This window comes from Lepisosteus oculatus, chromosome 12, assembly GCF_040954835.1.
Source record: "Lepisosteus oculatus isolate fLepOcu1 chromosome 12, fLepOcu1.hap2, whole genome shotgun sequence".
NCBI classification, from domain to species: Eukaryota; Metazoa; Chordata; class Actinopteri; order Semionotiformes; family Lepisosteidae; genus Lepisosteus; species Lepisosteus oculatus.
Genome location: NC_090707.1, coordinates 16,453,215 through 16,465,465, shown reverse-complemented (window position 1 = coordinate 16,465,465; position 12,251 = coordinate 16,453,215). Strand labels below are relative to the sequence as shown.

At 39.9% G+C, this 12,251-nt stretch overlaps 1 protein-coding gene across 7 annotated transcripts in view; it reads right to left on the bottom strand.

Moving 5' to 3' along the window:
- metap1d (methionyl aminopeptidase type 1D (mitochondrial)) overlaps window positions 1-12,251 on the bottom strand; it is a 30,820-nt gene that overhangs the window by 8,385 nt on the left and 10,184 nt on the right. For all 7 annotated transcript variants that reach the window (XR_001479764.2, XM_015359001.2, XM_015359002.2 and 4 more), the window contains 5 exons: window positions 7,069-7,220; window positions 6,164-6,313; window positions 4,750-4,898; window positions 3,809-3,851; window positions 374-537 (listed from right to left, as the gene is read on the bottom strand). Coding sequence is in view for 6 of the 7 variants with exons in the window: in XM_015359001.2 (XP_015214487.1) it covers window positions 374-537; window positions 3,809-3,851; window positions 4,750-4,898; window positions 6,164-6,313; window positions 7,069-7,220 (658 nt within the window). In the remaining variant the exon portion in view is untranslated. The remainder of the gene's footprint in view (window positions 1-373; window positions 538-3,808; window positions 3,852-4,749; window positions 4,899-6,163; window positions 6,314-7,068; window positions 7,221-12,251) is intronic.

Below are 12,251 nucleotides of genomic sequence, written 5' to 3'. Positions count from 1 at the left end.
TGCCTAAGCAATAATCTAGTCATTATATATATATATATTTTATTAGTATTTTGCTTAATAAGTTTCAAATGTAAACCTGCACGTTATCAATTTTGAGCAGAGTGTAAAATAAACATTCCCTGTAAAAGTGATATTTATTTTGACACATCATACGCTATCCTCTCAAATATGTTTGCTGACCCCTTAGGCTTGCAATCTTTCAGAAATCTTTCTGAGCAAGGGAATGACATTACAGCCTGGCAGTTCAAATACTCATATCAGGCTAAAATGATGACTCTCTGTCACAAAACATGTCATCAGCTTTACCCCAAACCACCAATAACTTCTGTCCCATTTGCCAGTCCTTCCAGAGGCTGTCAGACCTCTCGCCTACCTGATTGTGTTTCCAATAATGCAGAGAGGGGCTCCTGGCTCACAGGCTGCGATCGCATCATTTCGGCACCTCCGCGCTGCCTCCACCAGGACTCTGCCCCGCTCATCCACATTACCAACCAGGAACGTCTCGGAGGTGTCACCATGGTAACCATTCAAATAAACCTGCAAGTTCAGGACTGTCTGTCAACAGGGATGTTATGATCAACCCTATCAATGTCTTTAAAACACACAAACACTGGGGAGACTTAAACGCGAGATGTGTCAGTACGATTAAGCAGTCAGAGAGCAGGAAAACAAAATTTCAAAAACAGACCAAGTGAAGGAACTTCACAGCCGACATCATGCTTCTGCTTGGTTTCCAATCAGCAGCAGTTAAAAAGTAAAACAAGTTTTACTTGGTAAACTGCCACCGAGTTGAAATTTTCCAATTAAATCTCTCTAAGACACATGACCATCTGTAAAAATAAGAAGGATCTAAGATCGAATGGCCTTATCTTTAGAACTTAAGGACCTGGTAAGATGGCACTTCATCAGGAACCATGTTGAAATTTCGGTGGTTAAGTTGTCAACGATTGTCACAAATCCATTCACAAACCTAATACAAAATTCATAAATAACTTTCCAATATCTTAAAACCTATCTGGCAACAATAAGGTATAAAAGTAATGATTTCTAGGAGGACAAGGTCAAAAATACATTTTACTCTAAACAGTGAGTTTTTCTAACTATAATCACACAGAATATTAAGAAATGTAGCTGATTAAACTCCTGGGTATTCAACTAAAGTAATAACTGGTACAGTTTTACAGCTACAGTTTTTAATAAAACAAACAGCAGCAACAACAGTAACAAGAATGTTTGTGATATAATAACTACAGCAAATGTTCACACCACATATACAAAGTATATTTGTCACACATGTAAGCATTTTTATTAAATATGTATGCATTTATACATGTAAGTATAACTGTACCTTCTATGTAAATTAATACCATAATTAGATCTTGCTAGTATTTTCTTTCCAGAATACTGCTCAAGTGCATTTAAAGTGTTATCTGAAATCCTGTTCATTCTGCAAAATATTTACTGCAATGTCACCTTAATTTCATACCAGTAGTGCTGTATTCAAAACAGCAATAAAAGCAACTCTACAGATGTGGACATGTCTTGTATGGTTAAAAACTGCTCAGCATCAGATTGCTGTAACAGTGACATTGTCCAGATAGGCTGAAATTTGGTTGATGTGACCACAGACACGACAGTCAGTGAAGTCAGGCTGATTTACATTAAAACATCAATGATTGCAAGTGGCAAAAGCTGCTGAAGAGGTCTTCAATGCAGAGAGTCCTTAACAGAGTCAGGAAATGAGAAGCAACTGATTTGACTTCATGTTGGATGTAAAAAAAAAAGAAAAGAAATTGCCTGTTTTGAACCGACTCAACATTAAAACGTGTAAAGAACCAGAGACTAATTTGCTAATAATACCCTTAAACTAAGATGTTTTACTTCGTTAATATTTAAGTAAAAGAAAAGGACCGTGGTAAAAAGGATGAGTAGTGTTATGATGAAAGACATTTAAACAAAGCAAATAAAACAGATATGTCATTAAAGCTGAGAACCTAACCAGGAAAAGAGGACCAAAAATATCTGGATATATGGATGAAGTCATTTACATTTCCAATATTTTTTTTTATTTTGATTTTTACCTGTATTTGTTTTCAAAACATACTTTTAATAAGGATTAACAATGAGTGTTCTACAAAAGATGAACATGTTACTTTCTTCACCACCAGTACTTTATAATTAAAGATGTTTAATTTATAAATGATTAATGGTTAAACTACTTATCTCTGAAATTTTTCACAGTTTACCATTTAAGATCTATTTAATTAATTTAATCTCCGTATCGCTACACATTTTCACATTCATCTGGGGGTACAAACACTATCCATATCTAACATTATTTCAGGCAACTGTTAGTGACAATGGAATATCTCCTTCTCCATAAATTGAATGAATGCAGAGTGAAAGGAACAGGGTTTTTAAAAACTCATCCTTTTAACCAGAAGCGCACAATTTCTTTGGTAAAAAATACTTCAAGACAGTTGTCAAAATGTAGACTTTTTTTTTTTAAAAAAAAGACATCTTTAGTCAAATTTCTTGGCATTTGTCTTTGGCATTATTAAGCCCCAGAAAATGTTATACCTCTTTCGCAAAGCAGCGAATTTGCCAGTTTTAAATTACTTTCCGCATGAACACAGCGAACACAAAAAAAGCAATTGCTGCAGGAATTTAACTATAAAGGGTTCCGACTTTTTATTTCCCTGTGACTCCATTTCCAGTTGTATACATTATGTGAGTGCTTGACTCAGTGCGTGAGAGAGAGTGGGAGTGGGCGGTTGTGTGAAGCGATGTCCTGTGAGGCAGGTAAAAGCTCATTAGAGGGCTCTTCCCTTCACGGCTTTCACCTCATCGGTGACCTGCAAGGACCACCCCTGTCAGCTGAGAGGGCAGTTCATTCTTCTTAAGCACTCAATCCAGGGCCTCTGTTGAGAAATGATTGCCAATTGTGCCAAACTGTGTAATGGCTTTGTCATGTGGACTAGGGACTCAAGTGAAACACCAGAGCAACTCTAGCTTAACAGTGGAGGAAAAAAAAAAGAAAAAAGAAAAAGAAATTGCTACAACGTTACAGGAAAACACATTTGCCTTCCCCTCCACTCTCGCCCGCTCTTCGGCACTATCTGCCAGCTAAGCACTGCCCAGGACGGGCAAAGGGTTAAGGTGTTCATAACGGACTTTGAACACAGCAAACCGTCACAGATTTTAATAAATGTAGGGAACACTACAAGGGAAAAGTGTTGCTGTCTAAATAGAGTGACACATACAGGCCAAGGCTGTCAATGTAGCCTCTAATGACAGAGTAAGATAATGACAGACCCCACTCAGAATCAGCAGGAAGAGGAAGATCAATCTCGGCAGAGTGAAGGAAAAATGCCGGCTTTTTTCACGTTAGCTCATCTCATACATATCTATCTGCGGCAGCTGCCCGACACTGTGGAGCTCTGCATTAACTACACAGTGGATCAATAACAATTACACCTTCTCCAAAGCATGACACATAGCAGGGATAGGGCTGACATTTCACTCAGGACAGCATTGATCTCAGTGCATCTGATTCCAGACCCAAATTCATGTCAGACCCGGGGTCTGGCTAGAACGAACACAGAATGAAAAGCACAGAACAGAAAGATGTAACCAACTGCTTGGCCTGTACCTCACAAGTAAACAGCACACCCATCTGCACATTCCACATTTTCAATCTACTGTTTTTCCTGTCGCTACCGGCAATTCAAATGGAGATCAAAGATATGTATATACAGTGTGTGTGTGTGTGTGTGTGTGTGTGTGTGTGTGTGTGTGAAATACTCACTGTGACATCGATGTTGATGATATCTCCATCTTGGAGTGGCCGACTGAAATTTCAAAGCCGTGAAAAATAAAGATTTTTAAACCGTGGCGAGAGACAGGGAGTTTCTAAGAAAAAACGAACACCAGATAAACACAAAAACAGCTAGCCGGGCAAAATTAGCCCAGCAATTAAAGTTAATTTTTACAAACTGTCCACTGGGATGAAAGATTTTAATCTTGAGATCAGTCTGTTCACTGATGGTAATCAAATAAAATAGAAGGGGTGGCACTGCTGGAAAAAAATACAAAGTCTGCTTAATCACATGTCTGAGTCAGGGAAACGCCTTGATTTATTTGTGCCACTTTGAAAGCATCTGACTACGTACGTATATACACACATACAGACTCAGCTTTAATTATGCAGCACTCAAATTACCGCTTGCAACATTATTTCAATTCGACAAATATGTGCAATGCTGCCCTCAGTGGTGTGAAAAAATCAAGACAATCCTCGTGACAAACATGCATTCTCCACCTGTCAGTATCACGGATTGCCATGCTTATATGCAAATCATTACAGGAGGTGGGACATGCGATTTTAGATGAATGTGACAGAAAGACAATTCACCAAAGGCAAAGCCAGCATTCTGTTAATTTTAAATACTAAAATATATATGTTCTTAGAAAATATTCCTTTATCCACCCTACCCCCCCGAAAAACAAATAAAAGACAAAATAATAAAACAACTACCGTATAAATACAGATGAACTAAAATTTCAGAAGAACACTAAGCCCTGCGGTCTTTTTCCTTAGCCTTAGATAATTCTGTGTGTTCAGAACAAACGCATAACTATAATGCCTACCATCACGATAACTACTTTTGAATCCACAATGGCAATCCTATCATTATCAGGGGGTTTCCCGGCCAAGCACAGACTGCAGTATTAAAAAGACGTGAATACCTGTCAGGTATACCGTGACATACCACATTGTTCACAGAGGTGCAGACTGATTTTGGAAAGCCTCCATAACCCAAAGGAGAGGGATAGGCATTGTGCCTGATTGTTTCTTGATGAACAATACAGTCTATTTCTTCAGTCGTCATGCCAACCTGAAACCGGGGGAAAATGTTACAGATGACAAAGTTTTCAAATACGACTTTCAAGCAAGGAATCATTTTGCCATCTCAGCTTCTGAAGCATCAGTGCCATTTTTACAGTTGAAAAAAGACACGTAGCGTGTAGCCATCTTTAAGACAAGCAGTCTCGTACCGTGGACATGCAAACGCAAATAAGGGATGTGGAAGAAGTGGTGTCATCTGGCATCAAATGGGTTAATAACACTTAGAAGAAAATAGTGATATTCGAGTCAGACAATGGCCAAATGATAATCTAAAACAGCACCGATTCTTACGAATGTTTATGTTTCACTTCCATGAAGAAAAAAAATCATCCACTTTCACTCGAATGGAGTTTATTTCGTGGACTTCGCAACTGTAGATCATATTACACACCCTTGACTGACAGCTTTCACTTTTTTTTATTTAATTCCACACAAGGCACTTGACTAAAATTGAAATTTAATTTAAATAAAGCACAATAAACAAGCCGACGTCCTACTGCTTCTTAGATATGCTGAAAATGTTTGTCCCAAGTTTATATAATTTGTAAAATTATACAAATTTGTCCATCCAAAATATTTTCTGTATACGATATAATGTACATATAGAGTACAATAACTGTTCAGAAACAAGCACCGTGTTTTAATACTGTAAAGTATAACATAAAGCTTCCCATACAGGTAACATAAAAAAGCACAAGTCTAGTCTAATCTGCTGTAAATTGTAATTGTATGCTGCAGAAAATTAAAAGCAAACAAGGTTAAATTCTAAAAAATTTCGAAGTGATGTATTGGAGTATTACCAAAATATGTTTGCATAATGTGTATAAGATTAAGCGGGCATGCTCAAACCTCATGTTTCTGAGTACACTTGAAAATAAAATTCTGAATTTGCAATAATGTTCAGTTAGCCTTCTAGTTTAACTTCTAGTTAATCGCAATTTAAAAACAGATTAGAATTTCTGACCCTTGCATCATCTAATGAAATCTCTAGATTTTTAAATCTACACACATGTAATAAAACTATGCAAATGTTCCGAGCTGTACATCACTACTACAAATGCATTTAAAGCAGTCTCGTCTCTCAGGCTGCTGCTTTAGCTACAGTATGAGGGAGATTAACGGTTTAACAAAATATTCTCTTGTTTGACATCATCTAGTGGGGATTAACTGGTTTGTTTTTTTCCTCTGTGCGTTTAGCAGCAGACGCACAAACACATAAGCCTTTATGAACGTCTGCAGCGCTCTGAAGAGTACCTTCACGCTCCTCCCAGCCAGAAGCAGGATGTGGCGCGCCAACTGACAGGCCTGTCGAAGCCCCTGAATCTGATCTTCATCTTTAATTTCTATGTAGTCTCCCCAGTCTGGTATAATGCCTGTCGTCACATAGTCTGGCTTCATTATGTGCTTGAAGAAAAAAAAGATTGTACATGAAGATGAGAAAAGGCCAGGCGTGACAAAGGGATCATTTTGTGTGCTGGTGGCTCCTGCTCTGTGGCATCTTGCCCTCTGTGTCCCAGCCTGACCCCAGCTGTGCTTGAAGGCAAGACCCTGGGTTCTCATGATGTTCCGTCACTGGTGTCCCTTCACTGTACTATCTGCGCCGAGAGGCTCTCACATAATGTTAGTTTTGCACAAAATTACTACCCAGAGTCAATTTTGTTCGGTGCGCAATGTTTTTTTTTAAAAAAAATTTGTCCCTGGTACCTAAAATAAGCCGGTGTCAGCCCCATCTGAAAATATTTACTGTTTGCGTAAGGTGGCAGAATTGCTTTCGACTTATCCAGGATGTCACATGAAATCCTCGAAAAAAAATAAACCAAATGTCAAGAGCCCATGCAAGTTCAAGAAAAAAAAAATCAGTTTTATTACTACAGAAATCACACCAACAATAAATAATAAGCAAGTATGACAAGATTAATGAAACATCTCACGGCCAGTCTAAAATACACTTATGACTAGTGTCTTCAGTGACTTTATTGGCCTCTTACATCCTCTAAAGTCTGGAAAAATTACTGTAATTGTCCTGTTCGGCAATTGACTTCAAGTTTTAGGAACTAATATAAAATAGGATGTCGGCTCATGGCTGTTACTTTCTAGGAAAACACCAAATGATTTCACGTTTGTTAACAACAGCTGCAAAAGGGGTAATTTTTAGGCACCTGAGGAACAGGGTGGGCGGGCCCTACAACAGCTGGCTTTACCACGCTGTAAGAGGAGCTCTCCTGTCTTCTCCAGAAGAAACACCTGTGCTGCTGAAGGGAATGCTGGCTCTTCCAGACACTGGCTCCTTTCCGAAAGAGCACAGCACATCCTGAAAGACAAGCAACATCACATCAGAGAGGTTCGCCTTCCCTGTTCAAAGCTCTTCTGCCATTTTGAGGCCAGCTGTACAGGTGACAGTGAGCCTGCTGCTCTTAGGTGCTGTTTCGCATCCTAGAAAGTATGGCGAGTTTTAATGCATTTTCCCTTACCTTGAATTCATTACCGTCTGCAAATTGTGCTCTTTTCCTATTGCTTTCTCTTATAGTATAAAATTCCCATTTCTATGTCTCATCACAACAACCCACAAACATAGAAAAACCTCAGGCAATTCCCCTCTGACGCTATGAAACAACTTTGACAAAAAAGCTTTTTTGATTACCCCACTAAACTGCAGGGGTTAGCTCAAATGTACCAATTTGGTATGCAAGTATTCTGTTTTATAGTGTTAAAATATCAAATAATGCAAACATTCCCATGGAAAACCCTGTTAGCTCATAAACCTTTTTTTTTAAATTAAATGTCCTGTAAACTGACATTAGATCATTACAAAGGATTTAATGACATAAATACAACGGGTGGCGTGTATGCGTACATACAAAACCAAAAAGTTAAAAATCATTAGCACTGGCGGGCGCACGACCAGCCTGACTTGTTTAAACTCCATTTTGCACGAAGACAAACTGCAACGATGGAGCATGAAAAAATACAAAATAATGAGGAAGCAGCCTGCTAGCAAAAAAGCCTCAGTGGTCATAATCAGTATGAGTACATGGGAGCACCCTGGAGGGGAAAAGCCTGTGATCTTACAAGGGCAATCAAGACCTGAATGGAAACCCAGTAACATAGCAGACACAGCTTAACAGCGCAAGGCTGTGCCAGTCAGCATCCTGGACACACTGCAGGCCTCATCATTACTGCTTAACCCCTTCAGTGCCTGGGGCATACTCCTGCACTGTGCATGTCATTACATCACTGGGATTCAATCAGACTTTCGGCAAACAGCAGCAGGAAACGCGCTGAAGCTGGGCTTGTAAAAGCTTTTTTATGTTTTGAGGACAGCAGACATGTACTGTTTCTAAGAATTGCCACTACAGCAAACAGTGAGCGGGGACTACATTTAATCCAGTGGTGATGGTACATTTTGGCTGCCGGTTTAAATACGTGGTTTGCGTTTTACATTGAAGTTTCCAAAAACCAGACTGAAGAATGGAGAAATTCAAGAAGCACACCAGTAAAGACCACATTACTGCTGCAATCAATGCAGTTTGTAATACATCACTATTGTGAGTGAGCTTTGTCGTGGTTTCGTTCACATTTCATCACTTTACTACTACACAGTACTACATTACTGCTACATGTCATATAATACACACGTGTGGATTATACAGAAAGAAAGAGAAAGGAACAATTAAAAAATAGACTGCTGGCTCATGATTTCTTACTTTCTTTTAGATTTTAAGGGTTTTGGTACATAGGGCCGCCGAAGAAAGGAAGAAATAAGCAATACTGTCTTACAACACAGTGAAACGTTTTACCAAGGGTGGCATTGCTCTGACTCCTTCTGGTCAATGTAATCAAGAGCCCTTCACCGCAGGTAGGGTCAGTGTGAAACGTTGACTAGGGACCTTCTGATCACGCACATTCCTGGAGCAGGGCATTGCCCTCTTCAAAGGAAGGCTAAAACAACAACCTGCAGTTGACCACACATTAAAATCAGCGGTTTGCTGGATGAAAAATACAAAGAATGAAAAATGGGTTTAATTTGCCCAGGGGGTCCCTACCCCTCAAGTAAAACTCTATCGGACGCAAAGAGCACTTAGGGTTTACCTGAGGCTGACCTTGGATGCAAACAACAAGCTGTAGACCCTGACAGGGCTGGCCTACAGCTAGGAGAAGTCAATGGGAGAGCCCAGGTTTTATCAAGATGATCAACACTCTGTATTTCCTCCTCCGTGTAAGTCTGTCTTGCAGTTTTGGTAAAAATGCAGGAAATGCAGGGAGAAAGAAACTGCCCGGACCCTAAGCATTTGTACTAGTAAGCTTTTCAAAGACACCCCATGTCTAATCCCCCATCAAAACCTCCTCCAGCTGAACCACACTTTCCTCACCCACTGTATATGCTGTAAAGGTAAATTCAAACACTAAACCAAAGCTTGTTTTTACAATGTCACTCACCACCAAATTTGAAATGCACAGTATTTAAAATTACATTTCCTCTCAAATACTGATGGAGGTTTTAATCCCTTAAGTAAAAAAATACACAGGAGAAAAAGTTTAGCATTCTTTTAAAATAAGTGTTAAAAGGAGATGTGGAGCCCCTGGGATAAAATCCCCAAGGTGGGAAAGATTCTGTAAGTAGCGTTTCCTTTCCACACAAAATCATTTTATCACTGTATTTCTTCAGCAAAACCAAAGAGCTGCATCTTTACAGGCAAGATGATACACCAACATCATCAGTCACATCAGGCGTCCACAACCAAACCCACCCCACAACATTTTGTTTTGTACTGCAGTTTTTAGCCTCACAACTGAGGGAAGCAGGCAATTGAATTAAAAAAAAAATTACTCGGCAAGAAACTGAAAACTGGTTGGAAAATTAGAAGCCAAAAAAAGAATATAAACTTGAAGGAACAAGTAATAGGTTTATTCCATGCTGAAAAAAAGAAGATAAGAAACACAACATTTCAGCCATGGAGCCTTTTTCAGGTGTGAGAGAGACAGGGCAGTAAGCAAAATTAATTACCTTTGCTTACTGCCTCTCTTTCTCACACCTGAAGAAGGCTCCATGGCCGAAACGTTGCGTTTGCTTTCTTCTTTTTTCAGCATGGAATAAACCTATTACTTGTTCCTTTGCAGCCTACACATGCTGACGCAGCTACCCACCTGGACTATAAACCTGAAGGCTGAGGCAGTTGTTGTATTTCTGTCAGACTGATAAATATGAAACAGTTTATTAACACTCCAGATTGTTATCCCCTTCTAAGCTTTCAAAACATATTCAGTAAGTATGTAACATTGTAGAGAAGGATGTGATTTGATTTACAGTGATGTGCAAACCTGAGACTTTACTATATGACATTACAGCAGTGAGGATCCATTCTAAAACACTTTACCCTAACATTGCAAAATTGACAACGTTTGAAAATAGGAAAGGAACGTCCAAGATATATGCCGAGTTAAAACGAGGTGGTGCTAGGAGCTTGACATGCTTCTCATACGAAAGAAGTATGCTTTTGTAAAGATGCCATCAGAAAACAACACGAAAGTCTCCTACTGGTTGCAGTAATGCTAGACCTGGGTAATTTGGGCAGGAATAAAGAATAAAAACCTTTATGGTTATAAAAAGAGAAAGAAAAATGCATGCCTGAGAGCGAAAAAAATTACATTGTCTAAGGAGAAGAGGTTGGTTTAACAGCAGCATGTGAAACACAGAAATGCAGCAGTCCTCATTGGGTTGGCCATTTACAGTGAGAAGGAAAGCTTGACAAAGAAAAATATGGTCAATTTGAGTTTTGGTTGAAAATTCAGATCCACAGGAGGATAAACCTGGATAAGCCGCTGTACGATTCTTAACTTTAAAAAGAAACCATCCAAGGAACAGGCACTTGCAACCTCCTTACCTCCACTTTTTTACCTCCTAGCTGGGTCAGGTCCAAGCCCTCTGTGGAGCTGGGCTCTGAACCGTGGGCAGTGTGGAACAAGAGGGCTTTGAGAGACCACGTCTGAGCAGCGCGGCTGGTCACGGCGCCCCTGCCTCCTCATTCCAGGGGTTAACCTCTCCTGCTGCCAAGTAAAATACTGAGACAGCCGTGTAATTATGGGCACTGTCAAAGGGCAGCCGCAATTTGGAGATCTATTTGCATAGTCAAGAAAAACCCCCGCCACCACCCCCCCACCCAACTCTCCTCGATTTGACAGAGGGGCGATAACTGTGTTCTTCGTACATAACTTCAATCTGTCATACGAGACCGGATTGAAACAGGCAATCAGAAACATTTCAGGTACCACCTGTTCCAGTATGCAGAGCCCAATGGAGGAGAGCAGTAACAGAGAGTGTGTTACTTTAAGCATGGCTAAACGGGGTCTGCCGACTTTACAAACCCTCTGGCCTCATCTTTCCCGTTTCTTAGGCGTTACCCCTCACAAAACAAGACAAATGACAGTTATTGGGGCCTGGCTGATCTGTAAAAACACCTGAAAATGACTTTTAGTCCATATGACACCTTCAATAGATCTTAAAGTGTGAGTGGGAAGCTCTCCTCAATAAGGAACGTGCAGTTTCAATTCTAGTTATTTTAAGCTTTTCCATGGCTGTTTGTTTCTGTCACATGACACGAAAATATACCTTTGTTTTGCTTTAAAAAATATTTCAGGCCACTGCTATCTAAATCCAGCTGCAAAACATCATGAGTGTGTCTGTCTTACTCCATAAGGGCTGTAGCAGGTTGCACATCATAGTTTCTGTACTGTAGTTTTACAGTTTACCACTGCTACTCATAAACTAATCTGACTGGATAGTGTCATAATCACTCCTTGTCATACCTTCGTTACCCCGCAAACGTGTGTCTACGTATATTTATCTGTTCCTTAATAATCCTTGCCTCAACGCATTAGTAATCTTGATCTGAAAACAAAGCCCAAGTCGAGGATTAGGGTGAAATAAACTAGAGGGATATGAGCCAATCAGAAGACACTTTTAAAACGCCAGAAAACCTGATGGTTAACATGCAGTTTCAAAAGGGATAAACATACACAGGAAATTGTACTGCCAGATAGTATTTGGCTAGTAGTTCAGTTTTCTCCAAACACTCTAACGCTAGGGTGTGAACACTAATCACAAAAACATGATACAGTACTCCCAAGCTTTGTTAACTGCCTGTCAGTGTTCTAAAAATACCATTGCTATTTACTGCTGGATAAGGCGGCAGTGAATCGAGGCTCTGTGGATGCCATCCACACAGGCCTGTATAAATAGCCCGAGTTCCCTTCTCCCTCGGCCTCCGCGTCTGTTTCGCACAGCTCTCTCCCCCGGAGTAACGCGAGTGCAGGGGGCCCACCAGCACCCAGCACAGCTGTTCCC